General features: G+C 42.5%; 1 protein-coding gene and 1 pseudogene across 1 annotated transcript in view; both read right to left on the bottom strand.

Annotated features, from left to right (window-relative positions):
* The window catches only part of LOC110489991 (ubiquitin carboxyl-terminal hydrolase 45), a 43,794-nt gene extending 36,368 nt beyond the window's left edge, over nt 1-7,426 (bottom strand). The window contains exons 1-5 of the mRNA XM_021563049.3: nt 7,106-7,426; nt 5,925-6,033; nt 5,483-5,652; nt 5,177-5,277; nt 4,775-4,875 (exon numbers count right to left, since the gene is read on the bottom strand). Coding sequence (XP_021418724.2) covers nt 4,775-4,875; nt 5,177-5,277; nt 5,483-5,652; nt 5,925-6,027 — 475 coding nt within the window. The 5' untranslated portion in view covers nt 6,028-6,033; nt 7,106-7,426. The remainder of the gene's footprint in view (nt 1-4,774; nt 4,876-5,176; nt 5,278-5,482; nt 5,653-5,924; nt 6,034-7,105) is intronic.
* Nucleotides 2,094-2,922, bottom strand: LOC149985104 (zinc finger BED domain-containing protein 5-like; annotated as a pseudogene).
* Nucleotides 7,427-12,682: the final 5,256 nt, after the last annotated feature.

Here is a 12,682-nt window from a genome sequence, read left to right as displayed (position 1 = left end):
GCCACTAATGAGTGTGGCCATGCGGCACAGGCGGGGAACTGGAGCGTCACTCCCGCAACACTACAGCCTGCCTGACTGACTGTGGTGGACCAGCCTAAGCTTGGACATGAACATGGGGCAGGCGGGAGGAAGAGCAGCAGAGCTAGGAGGCTCAGGACAGGCAGGAAACATCCATAGGGCAGCTCAGTAAGGGCAGTTGGTAGTCTTTAGGCCAGGGAACTTTAATAAACAGGGCATCACAAGGAAGGTGAATCTACCATATGGGAGATGGGGGCGGGGGTCTAGGAGAACGTGGTGGCCTGGGTGAGGGTGGCTCAGCTGGCTGGGATACGGTGGAATTGGCTTGGTCTGTACAGTTTGGGATACGCATGGCTAGGCTACAAAACCACTTTTGTGAAGAGGTAGAATCATGAAACAGTCATGGTGAGTGCAGAAAAGACGGAATACAGAAATTTCCAAGGAAATTAATCTTGTACAAGCCCCTTCAGAAAATAATTTACCAAATTGCGTATTACATATCATTTCAATAGGAGAAAAAGCTGTACAATGAATCAACTTCACAAGTTTTCAGTTGTTGCCACCTGTGTGGCCTCCAAACAGCAGCTTTTCATTTCAGTGATGTCAGCAGTTATACCATACTGTGGCCCTGACCAACATGAATGGGGAGGTCATCACAGCTTTCATCAACTTAAAAACACACCTCAGTGCATATTTTAATGCAGAAATATGCTGTAACAAAGCTTTGAACATTCTTGAACCTGATGCAACCACGGCAAATTATTAGTTGACATATTTGCACAGTAATACCTCTGTTATTACATGCAACATTCTCAGAGGATTATTGACCTACACGGAACATGATGGTTAACAATAGGAACCGGCAACATTTGAACCGGGGACTGATGCGTAAGATATGAATGCATCTGTTGCAGTACAAACCGATCCAAATTACGCATGCATCGGTCAGAAAACCCATTCAAATGTTAAGAATCGCCTTCACTAATGATGTGTTTTACTCATATTGTTTTATAACAAAAATGTAAAAAACAATTTTTTTTAAAATCTGTTGCGTCCTCTCCTTCAGTTCAGTAGCCTATCGAACTTGTATGCATGTAAGTGCATACAACTGTCAGATAACAACTGTGCACACAGTGCTGTTTTAGTTGAGTGACAACCAATGTAAATTGTTAGAGGTCATTGTTACCAAATGCGCTGTAGACAATTGTACTGCATGTTTTACTGGAGTTGTGTAGCCTACGGGAGTGGAAGCAGCAACTCCGATCCAACTGCCAATTGGGGTTTTCTATCATTCAGATTTGATTTAGATTGTTCAGGTTCATCATAAGAAATAGTTCTGCTTTAAAGTGTCAGTGTATATGGTCATTTTTACATGAACAGCGTAACTTCATAAAGGACAGCAATCATTTGGCATTCATTGGTCAGAGCTTAAATTCCGAACGGTCTAAACCAGGGTTCCCCAACTGGCCCCCCAAATTAATTCTGAATATTTTTTTCAGAAAAAATATATAAATAATTATATATATATATATATATATATATATATATATATATTTTTAATCTCGCACCCGAGATGCAAAACCTCCCAAATGCAATGTCCCAAGAAGGAAGTTACCCAACCTAAATAATGAAAAAGTTACATGTGAACCTAATTCATGAGGAGAGAATGCAGGAGACAGTCAACTAATAAAGCAGGCAGCGGAACATTTTGTTGTGCTGCTGAAACGTAAAACTGCAACCGCAGTGCAATCAATAGAAGGTGAACAGCGCCTGGTGCTGAAAATATTGCTAACTTGCATAACAAGTGTTGCACAGCAACATACAGAGAAAAACTACACCAGTCGAGTAATTCATTTAAATAATAATCTTCATTTTAATTTGACTTCACAAACAACAAGGGGGCTTAATTGGAGTCTATTTCTTCCGAGCCTATGCCTATGTAAAATAACAAATGGCTGAGGTAGGCTTAGACTATGACGCTTAACAGCATCTTTCACAACAACAACAAAAAAATGGCCTAACAGGACAAAAATGTAGCATAAATAAAAACAATAATTTAAAGAAAAAAAGGCAACGTCTGAATGTCTGTATCGGGATAGCCTGTTCCCGTAACGACAGAACAAACAGAAAATACTGTCAGCTTGAGACCTAAATATCCCTGGATAAGCACTCACGATAATGTTAGTATTTACTAAATACAGTCATATAGGCCACTAAGCTACTTACTCAATCGGAAAAGTATTTTCCCTCGGTCACGATCTTGTGGATGTCGGGTGAGATGGACGTGATTTTGACCTCGATTGACTTATGTGAAAGCCGGTGCCCTGTCGTGAGTCTATATTGCGTACATAGAGGAAAATGAGTACTATTATAGGTCGATCCAAACATTGTTAGCACATAAAATGCAAGTTTCTTTATTGTGCTGTATTTCTCTGAGCATCCCACCCAAAACACACAAGGACTCAGCACTACTGAGTGCATCCCTGATTTGGCTCGATGTCTGGAATTCAATCAGCTCAGTTTGAATTGAGGCCTCATCCAGCGAGAGTATCGTTTTCTTAGCAAGGGAGGAGAAGTCTCCACCTGGGCGGACTGTGAAAGGATCACATACTAACGCAATGATATCTGTGGGCTTGCTGTAGACTTCAAATCTGGTGGAGAAGTTGTCCCTCAGGTGCTTGATGAAATCTTCCACCACCTCTGTGACAATACTGCGGCGTGCAGTCGTTTCTTCAGTGTGCTGAAGTGCAGTAGCCTTCCAGATGACAAGTCCAAATCGAACAACTCAAACTTCGAAGTAACGGCCTCAAGTTTTTCCACAACAGTTTTCCCTCTTCCTTGTAACCACAGATTTAACCGGTTTAAGTGACAGAATACGTCAGCCCAAAAAGCAGTGTGCGTAACTTGCAGTTAAGGCTTCAATGATTGTGTCTAGCCTCTGTCTGGGGCGGGAAGGCCACTTTGAAAGTTCTATGCTGAGATTCATAATGATGTCGGAGATCGAATTCTTTGCAAACAGCTACATTTTCATTGCAACTAAGACACACTGGCTTGGCATTGGGAAAATATGGTAAGATGAACGCATTTCTCTCTGTTCATTCTTCCCTGAAACTTCCATTTTCATTATCCACTTTTCTTTTGATACTTTTTGAGAGCGACATTTTCTCTTGCTATCAAGCTAATTGTTCTGAACTAATGTTGACATTAGGAAAAGTAGTGTAGCCTACAGTAGGCTACGTAGACCAATTTTCCCCCACCAATCAACACACAGAGAAAAACAAAAATAATAATTGAATAGCGGCATGGGGATTTTATGAGCGTGATCAGATCAAAATGATTATGTTATTGTCACTGAATTTATTATGTACTAATCAGATGTGTTAAAAATGTTGTTCAATTTGTAGTGTAGACCAACTAATTGTGCTAATATACTTATATACTAATTATGTTCTGGCCCGCAAACTATTAGCTCAGGAAAGAAATTGGCCCGAGATATAACCTAGTTGACGAACCCTGTCTAAACCATTCGCTCTCGAGACAGAGTAAAATCCAAAGCTGCATAATATTAATTGGCTAAATGCCATGCTAATTTCTAAATATAAATATTGACATAGTACTAGCTCAAAACATTTTGAATCTGTAAAAATTACAAGTTAATTAGTTGGTGATTTCAGATAAAAAGTTGGGGGACAAAAAGTATACATTTCCACCACCCCTAATCTGATAGTGGGGTGGTAGATGCTCAGTCTGGGCTCAGCTGCCTATACACACCATGGACACACACACACAGAGAGACAGAGACACAGAGACACAGAGACACAGAGAGAGACAGAGAGACAGAGAGACAGAGAGAGAGAGAGAGAGAGAGAGAGAGAGAGAGAGAGAGAGAGAGAGAGAGAGAGAGAGAGAGAGAGAGGGGGCCACTCAGCTTAGAGAAGTAACCTCAGACAGATCCAGTTATGGGGCTCCCTTCAGCAGCAGAAATTAATTCTAATAGAAATGTGTTAATGCAATACATTTTAGTGCATCGAATCGCTTCACATTAATTTGCACCCCTAATCAAACCGAATCGTTTCTAACTAAAACGCATCGTTCCTGTATCATATCAGAGCCCATGCAGTTAGATGCGTATCAAATCATTCATGAAAGAAGTGATGCACTTCCTTAGTTAACAATGTTATGGGCCACAGCTGCAAAGAAAAAGGTCTAGATTTTGGAATCCAAAAGACCTTGGCCAGCAGGGGGAGTTGGTGTGTTGCAATCAACTCCACATCTTCAGGTGAACATCAATGGAGTTACAGGCACCAATGTAAGTTTGTAGAGGAGAAGAGTCTCCAAAGAGGGTTTCTGCATTCAGTAATAACCTGTATCTCTATGTATTAGCACATATTGTGAAAACCAATAGTAATTGCACTCAAAATACATGGAAGTGAAAGGAAGCTGAAGTGGCTTCTTGGAAATCTAGGCTCTAGCCTAGAATGATAAAATGCTTTTTTTTGATAGCGGTTCTCATTTATTAAATTCTTCATTCAGTCCAGCGCTTTTGTCAAAGCCAAGAAACATCAATATTTCAATTTAAAAAGAAGTGGGAGTTGTAGCAGCACCTTGTGTGGTATAGCACTGTTTACCCACCCCTTTTCATTTCAGGTGGTAGCCTGCTGTTCTCTTAGTCTACACATAAATATACCTCAAATTGATCACCTTTCATTGAGTGGCTGGCAACCCGTGGCCTTGTCAGGTGTGTTGAATGTGTTACCTGAGGCTGCCTTGACAGAGTGCTTTTGTAGGAAGTCCAGGGTCTGGGCCAAAGCCTTCTTATTGCAGTGAGTGGAGAGCTCTTCATTACATTCAAAACACCTGTGAAGGAATTGGAGAGATAGAGAGAGCAGCAAACAAAGCCATCAGCTTACTGATTCGGAATTGTCATTCCTTTGAGGTGGTGTGAATAACTACTGCTCACAACATTTACTGGAGATATTCTGAGGCAAAACGTAAATATTCAAATAACTTTTCAGTTCAAGATCCTCTGCCTACAATGAACACAAAGGGACAGGAATAGTGCTACATCAGCCTATTTGGAACGGCAGAATGGCTGTAAAAAAAAATGTGTTGTCCTGTTATAATCTGTATGTTCCATGTATTGCTGTAGGGTCCTCACCAGGCCTTCCAGGTGCCGAGGCTGATGGTGATACAATGGGACTCAGGGTGGAGGGTTTGGTGGTGCTTGGTGGAGTGCTGGCTCTCTGACTGGCTACAGCCCTGTGAAAGGGGTAAAGATCACTGGATCACCATTTCTTAGATAGGCTACCACCATCCATACACTTTGCCGGTCAGATTGTTACAAATTAAACAAACAGGGTTTAATTTCTGGATCACATGTCAAGTGCAGCAATTCATACATCAAAATACTGACAAAACCTTCATCCTCCCACCTTAGATAAAAGCGTTCAAAGTCCAAGCTCACCTGGAAGCCGCACTTGAGGCATACGAGGATGTCGTGGCCACTGGCTGGCTCTCCATCTATCATAGTCCTTTCCCTCAGGCAATCTGAACACATCGACCACATGCTCGAGGTCACTGCCTTCTTGACTGAGTTCAGGTCTACCGCCTTGCTGACATGCTGGCAGGTCAGCCCTGAGGAGCACAAAGTCACATTGATTTTGCTCGCTAACCCAGCATCTACAAATCCCTTAATGACCATGATTTACAATAGATGTCAAATAAAGGCATAATCTGAACTACACGAATCCCCTGCCATAGAATGAATCAGACATGATTGGACAAGCCTTTACTAGAGCAGAACATGCAGAAGACTTAATGGGTCAATTAAACTTTTTTAGGCAGCCTATATAGAAACATATGTTTTTTTCATCACAACAGGCAGCATGAGCTTCCCATGATCTTACCGCTAACTTCGTCCGACGACTCCTCATCTCGAGGCTTCCTCGGCTTGTTAGTCCGCTTAGTCATGTCGGCAGCTTTCAAGGAGAAGGGATCCTTTAGCCGCATCTGTAGCTGTAGATTGGAGAAACATAGGAATATCAATACTACTCTGGGTTTTAAGCAGTGCCCAAAACTGACCGGGCCAAGAGAAAACATTGAAGGCAAATCTAAGAGCTTTGCTGCATGATTTAGTATAGGGCTGGGCAACTCTAACCAATTCAGTGACCTTGTGGTTTGAGTGTCCGCCTGAGATTGGAAGGTTGGGATTTCGATTCCTCACCGAGTCATACCAAAGCCAGTAAAAATGGGACCCAGTGTGTCTCTGCTTGGCACCCCACATTAAGTAGATAGATTGGGGGTAAGGACCTGCGATAGACTAGCGTCATGTCCAGGGGATATACGTGTTCAACAACCTGCCTCAAGCTACAGAAACAGGATATCTATATTCTAACTTGTGCAAGGTTACTTACTTACTGGGCATCTCTGGCATTGATGGGCTGCTGTATGTGCAGGCTTTTGTTTCAGCCCAGCCCCAACACACCACCAGATTCAAAGAATCACATAGTCATGGTCTTGAATTGCCACCAAAATTAGAATTAGTTTAATCTAGTGTGGGTAAAAGCTGTAAAGTGGCCAGACTGATGATGCCTGGTCTCCAGCGTGAACTAACGTTAGGAGGGCACAGTCACACACAATAATCTAAACGACAATAGCTGAAATCTGCTTTGTTCTGTAAAGATGTCGACAATGGTTCATTCAACTAATTTATAAAGTCATCAATTTCAACATGATGTAAAAGCATATGACACAGCTCTATTTTGTAGAAGGCCATAGCTACAAAAACAGAAAACAATACGTTTAATTAGGTTTCCAAATCTATTTTAACTGGGTTACACTTAATATAACAATATAAAAACCAAGTCAAGCCACGGTGACGTTTAGCTAACGCAGTGCATGACAAGTTAACTAACGTAAGCTACTAGTACTGTCAAATTGGTCGCCATATAGACTGTAACGTTAGCTGGCCAAGTTAACTTGGGAGTTCGCGGTTTTTAAAGCTTTTTACTACTAGCTACTTAGCTGGCATGCCACAATGCCTAAGAAGATTTAAAAAATATGATGTTGCTAACATGAAACAACTCACCTCTTTGATTTTGCCCTTAAACTGGCCAATGAGCTAGCAGGTTAGCTAGCTAGCTAATATGTCAACACACTGTAGCGTCGTAGCTTATTTCAAACGATTAATAACTTTATTGTAGGTCATACACGACAAGAAACTCGAATGGAGTCCATATAATACTTGTAGCTAGTGTCCAAAACGCAAAATACAGTTTCAGTTATAATCTTGACTTTCTAAAACTGTCGGGAACATCAAAAGCTAGCATCTGAACCCACAAAAAGTCACATGGTCAAATTGCTGAAGTCAACATGTGACGCAATACGGTGGCTCGTTCAGGTTAAACACAGCTAGCAGGAAAGGCGAAGTTGTGATGGAAGGAAAGTGCAATATAGAGCTATATTCTTAAGAAAATATGTATGATCAGCGTATGCTTGTGTAAACATACTACATATTTGATTTGAGAAGTGCGCTTTTCTGTCTTTTGCACACGTGTTAGTCAGAAGGACGGTACTTGATTGTTTTGCAGTTGAACACTTTCTGGGAGTGAACGATTTTGCATCTGAAGAGCTACATTTAGCTAAACCTAACCCAAACCATTTTCCTAACGTATACTCATTATCCTAATCTGCCACGTTAATTATCATAACCAGCTACGTTCATTCTCATAACCTGCTACATTAGTTATCTTAACCTGCTATGTAAACATTTTTATTTAACCAGGTAGGGAGGTTGAGAACAAGTTCTCATTTACAACGGCGACCTGGCCAAGATAAAGCAAAGCAGTGCGACACAAACACATAGAATAAAAAAACGTACAGTCAATAACACAATAGAAAAGTATATATACAGTGTGTGCAAATGAAGTAAGATTGGGGAGGTAAGGCAATAAATAGGCCACAGTGGCGAAATAATTACAATTTGACACTGGAGTTATAGATGTGCAGAAGATTAATGTGCAAGTAGAGATACTGGGGTGCAAAGGAGAAGAAAAAAAACAATATGGGGATGAGTTAGTTGGGTGACTTCCCTGAAGTCAAGGATTGGTAGGATAGTCAGTTTTATTGAGGGTATGTTTGGCAGCATGAGTGGAGGATGCTTTGTTGCTAAATAGGAAGCTAAATGTGAGTCTGGAAGGAGAGTTTACAGTCTATCCAGACACCTAGGTATTGGTAGTTGTCCACATATTCTAAATCAGAACCGCCCATAGTAGTGATGCTAGACGGGCAGGCAGGTACAGGTAGCGATCGGTTGAAGAGCATGCATTTAGTTTTACTTGCATTTAAGAGCAGTTGGAGGCCACGGAAGGAGAGTTGTATGGCATTGAAGCTCGTCTGGAGGTTTGTTAACACAGTGTCCAAAGAAGGGCCAGAAGTATACAGAATGGTGTTGTCTGCTTAGAGGTGGGTAAGAGAATCGCCAGCAGCAAGAGTTATTCCAAAATTATTTACAGTTTAAAATGTTCAACAAGTAAAAATTCAGTCCAACATTAATTCAAAATTCAAAATAATCAACAATTCAAACTATAAGTAATCAATTAAAATTAATCCAACCAAACAAAAGTAAAGAAGGAATCATTAAATAAAAAAAGGAATGAGAAAAATCGGTCAGTCAATTCAGCCCGTCAGTCAGTCCACAATGTGTCTTTGGGGAGGGGAAGGGTTGAGCTGGCAATTGCTGGATGAAGGTGACAGTTCTGGTTGGTCAGTGCTGTGTCCAGGGTTGGTGCTGGGTTGGTGTTGGGGCCAGGTTAGAAATTGTGGTTGTAACAGGGCTGGAAAACCAGGGGTTGGTGCTTGGACTGTGGGCCTCTGAGAAAACAGGAACCTGGGGCTGGGTCGGAATCTGTAGAGGGGAGGAAAGACAACCTGAAGAGCAAGCAGACACAAGGGAGCCCTAGACCTGGAGGTCAATTGTGGCACTCCCCTGTGGTCCACTTGCTCTGGGTGAAGGTCGGGTGTTTGTTCCCTCCTCCGCACCTCGTGGTCTGGTGCTGGGACCAGCCAATAGATCTGGATTGGTGTTGGGACTGGTTCTGGATCTGCAGAAGGGAGGAAGAACAACTTAAGAAGAAAAAGCACACAAGGAGCCCTAGAACCAGGGGTAAGTGATGGCACTCCCCGGTGGTCCGCTCGCTCCGGTTGACATTAAGCCACGGTGCACCTGGCTATGGGTGGTCTAACCAATAATGGAGTGCTGATGTTACACCCATCACTGTTGATCCACCCACTGATGTTACACCCATGGCTGTTGATCCACCCACTTTTTTATGCAACGCCCACTTTCAGACACACTCCAAGTATGTACCTACCCATACTTTCTTTGCCTGAGTAGGCTATTTTAGTTTTTGAAAGACTGAAGGGACGGGAATGTATATATGTTTGTTACTTTTTTTGTTGAAGTGCGTGTGGATTTATGTAAATTTTCGGTTCCCGCTTAGAGTTCAAATCAAATCAAATGTATTTCTATCAGCTGATATCTCAAAGTGCTGTACAGAAACCCAACCTAAAACCTCAAACAGCAAGCAATGCAGGTGTAAGGTGGCTAGCCAAGGTGGCTAGGAAAAACTCCCTAGAAATACCAGAACCAGAAGGTTCCAGAAGGCTTCTAGGAAGAAACCTAGAGAGGAACCAGGCTCTGAGGGATGGCCAGTCCTCTTCTGGCTGTACCGGGTGGAGATTATAATAGAACATGGCCAAGATGTTCAAATGTTCATAGATGACCAGCAGGGTCAAATAATAATAATCACAGTGGTTGTCGAGGGTGCAACAGGTCAGCACCTCAGGAGTAAACGTCAGTTGGCTTTTCATAGCCGATCATTCAGTGTGTCTTTACCGCTCCTGCTGTCTCAAGAGAGTTGCAAACAGCAGGTCTGGGACAGGTAGCATGTCCGTTGAACATGTCAGGGTTCCATAGCCGCAGGCAGAACAGTTGAAACTGGAGCAGCAGCATGGCCAGGTGGACTGGGGACAGCAAGTCGTCATCAGGCCTCAGAGAGAGAGAAAGAAAGAAAGAGAGAGAGAGATAGAGAGAGAAAGAGAGAATTAGAGAGGGCATACTTAAATTCACACAGAACACCGGATAAGACAGGAGAAATACTCCAGATATAACAGACTGACCCTAGCCCCCGACACATAAACTACTGCAGCATAAATACTGGAGGCTGAGAGGAGGGGTTGAATTTTATTTTGTAAATGTTTTACCCCCGCCCAGTTGGTGGCGACAACACATCTTTTGAGTGTGTAGTTCGTCATAAAACCAAAAGAAGAAGAAGAAGAAAACGACAGTGCTGGAGCAGTGAACACGCTTAACAATACGGTAGTGCCGTTTTGAAACCTTTGATTTAGTTAATGGGTCAAAATTGACATGCCTCAGAAAGCATGTTCGAGGCTTGCTGCAGCGATTACATGGATTTTAGCAAACCCAAATGTCATTCCAGCCTCAAGAAGAGCACTGTCAAATACATTGGGTACTCATTTTAATTAACTGATAATGCCAGAGAAGCCAGTGTTTGGAGGATATATTGCCACGGGTATTATTAGTAAACCATGCTAATATATCCTCCAAACACCAGCTTCGAGGGCATTATCATTTGTATACAATGGGTTACCAACATGTTCAAATAATGATTGACATATTTTCATGAAACATTATTTTGATGAATTTATTCATACTATTTAATTATTCCACGAGATATAGTCCCGACACAAATCTAGGGTTACTACCCAAGTCGGCTGGTCGTTCGTTCTTTCAGTTCGGTTGCCAGAGTATCGACCCAGTCGTTAAGTCCTTTTGTCTATGGATGTTCATTCTAAATGTTCCGTTGCCATGACTGCTGAAGAGCTCAGTGACTTTCAACATGGCACCGTCATAGGATGACACCTTTCCAACAAGTCAGTTCGTAAAAGTTCTGAGCTGCTAGAGCTGCCCCAGTCAACTGTTGTGAAGTGGAAACGTCTAGGAGCAACAACGGTTCCCCCACCGAAGTGGTAGGCCACACAAGCTCACAGAACGGGACTGACGTGTGCTGAAAGACGTAGCGCGTAAAAACCGCTTGTCCCCAGTTGCAACACTCACTACTGAGTTCCAAACTGCCTCTGGAAACAACGTCAGCACAAGAACTGTTTGTTGGGCAAACTATCTGCCCTGCAGGACACCTAGGCCACCCGATGTCACAGGAAGGCCAAAAAGATAATCAAAGACAACAACCACCCGAGCCACTGCCTGTTCACCCCGCTATCATCCAGAAGGCGAGGTCAGTACAGGTGCATCAAAGCGGGGACCGAGAGACTGAAAAACAGCTTCTATCTCAAGGCCATCAGACTGTTAAACAGCCATCACTAACATTGAGTGGCTACTGCCAACATACTGACTCATCTTAGCCACTTTAATAATGATTTTTTTGAATGTAATAAATGTATCACTAGCAACTTTAAACAATGCCACTTTATATAATGTTTACATACCCTACATTACTCATCTCATATGTATATACTGTACTTTATACCATCTACTGCATCTTGCCTATGTCGTTCAGCCATCGCTCATTCATATATTTTTATGTACATATTCTTATTCATTCCTTTACACTTGTGAGTATAAGGTAGTTGTTGTAAAATTGTTAGGTTAGATTACTTGTTAGATATTACTGCATGGTCGGAACTAGATGCACAAGCATTTCGCGAAATGGGTTTCCATGGCCGAGCAGCTGCACACAAGCCTAAGATCGCAATGCCATGCGTCGTCTGGAGTGGTGTAAACACGTTCTCTGGAGTGATGAATCACGCTTCACCATCTGGCAGTCTGACAGACGAATCTGGATTGGGCGAATGCCAGGACAACGCTACCTGCTCGAATGCATTGTGCCAACTGGAAAGTTTGAAGGAGGAATAATGGTCTCAGGCTGTTTTTCATAGTTTGGGCTAAGCCCCTTAGTTCCAGTGAAGGGGAATCTTAACACTACAGCATACAATGACAGTCTAGACTGGAATTCGGTGCTTCCATTTTTGTGGCAACAGTTTGGGGAAGGGCCTTTCCTGTTTCAGCAGGACAATGCCCCCGTGCACAAAGCGAGGTCCATTCAGAAATGGTTTGTCGAGATCGGTGTGGAAGAACTTGACTGGCCTGCACAGAGCCCTGACCTCAACCCATCGAACACCTTTAGGATGAATTGGAACACCGACTGCCAGCCAGGCCTAATCGCCCAACATCAATGCCCGACCTCACGAATAGTCTTGTGGCTGAATGGAAGCAAGTCCCCTCAGCAATGTTCCAACATCTAGTGGAAAGCCTTTCAAGAAGAGTGGATGCTGTTATAGCAGCAAAGGGGGGACCAACTCCATATTGATATCCATGATTTTGGAATGAGATGTTCGACGAGCAGGTGTTCACATACTATTTGGTCATGTAATGTATTTGCTCTCTCGCCAGGCCACTATTCAGAAGAGATGGCTGTGAAACGTTAGCCAACTAACATTCACTTCAAACTGAAGCTGCAATGACGACAAACCAGCTCCATTTTGTTTTTGTCTATTGACATTTCTTTGTATATATCCATCAAAAATGATGCTGATTTGTGATTTCGACTGGCTGAGAAAAGCGGCC

This window comes from Oncorhynchus mykiss, chromosome 2 (genome assembly GCF_057628025.1).
Source record: "Oncorhynchus mykiss isolate SJ-2025 chromosome 2, ASM5762802v1, whole genome shotgun sequence".
Taxonomy (NCBI): domain Eukaryota; kingdom Metazoa; phylum Chordata; class Actinopteri; order Salmoniformes; family Salmonidae; genus Oncorhynchus; species Oncorhynchus mykiss.
Note: the sequence above shows the minus strand (reverse complement) of the source record. Positions and strands in the feature narration are given on the sequence as shown.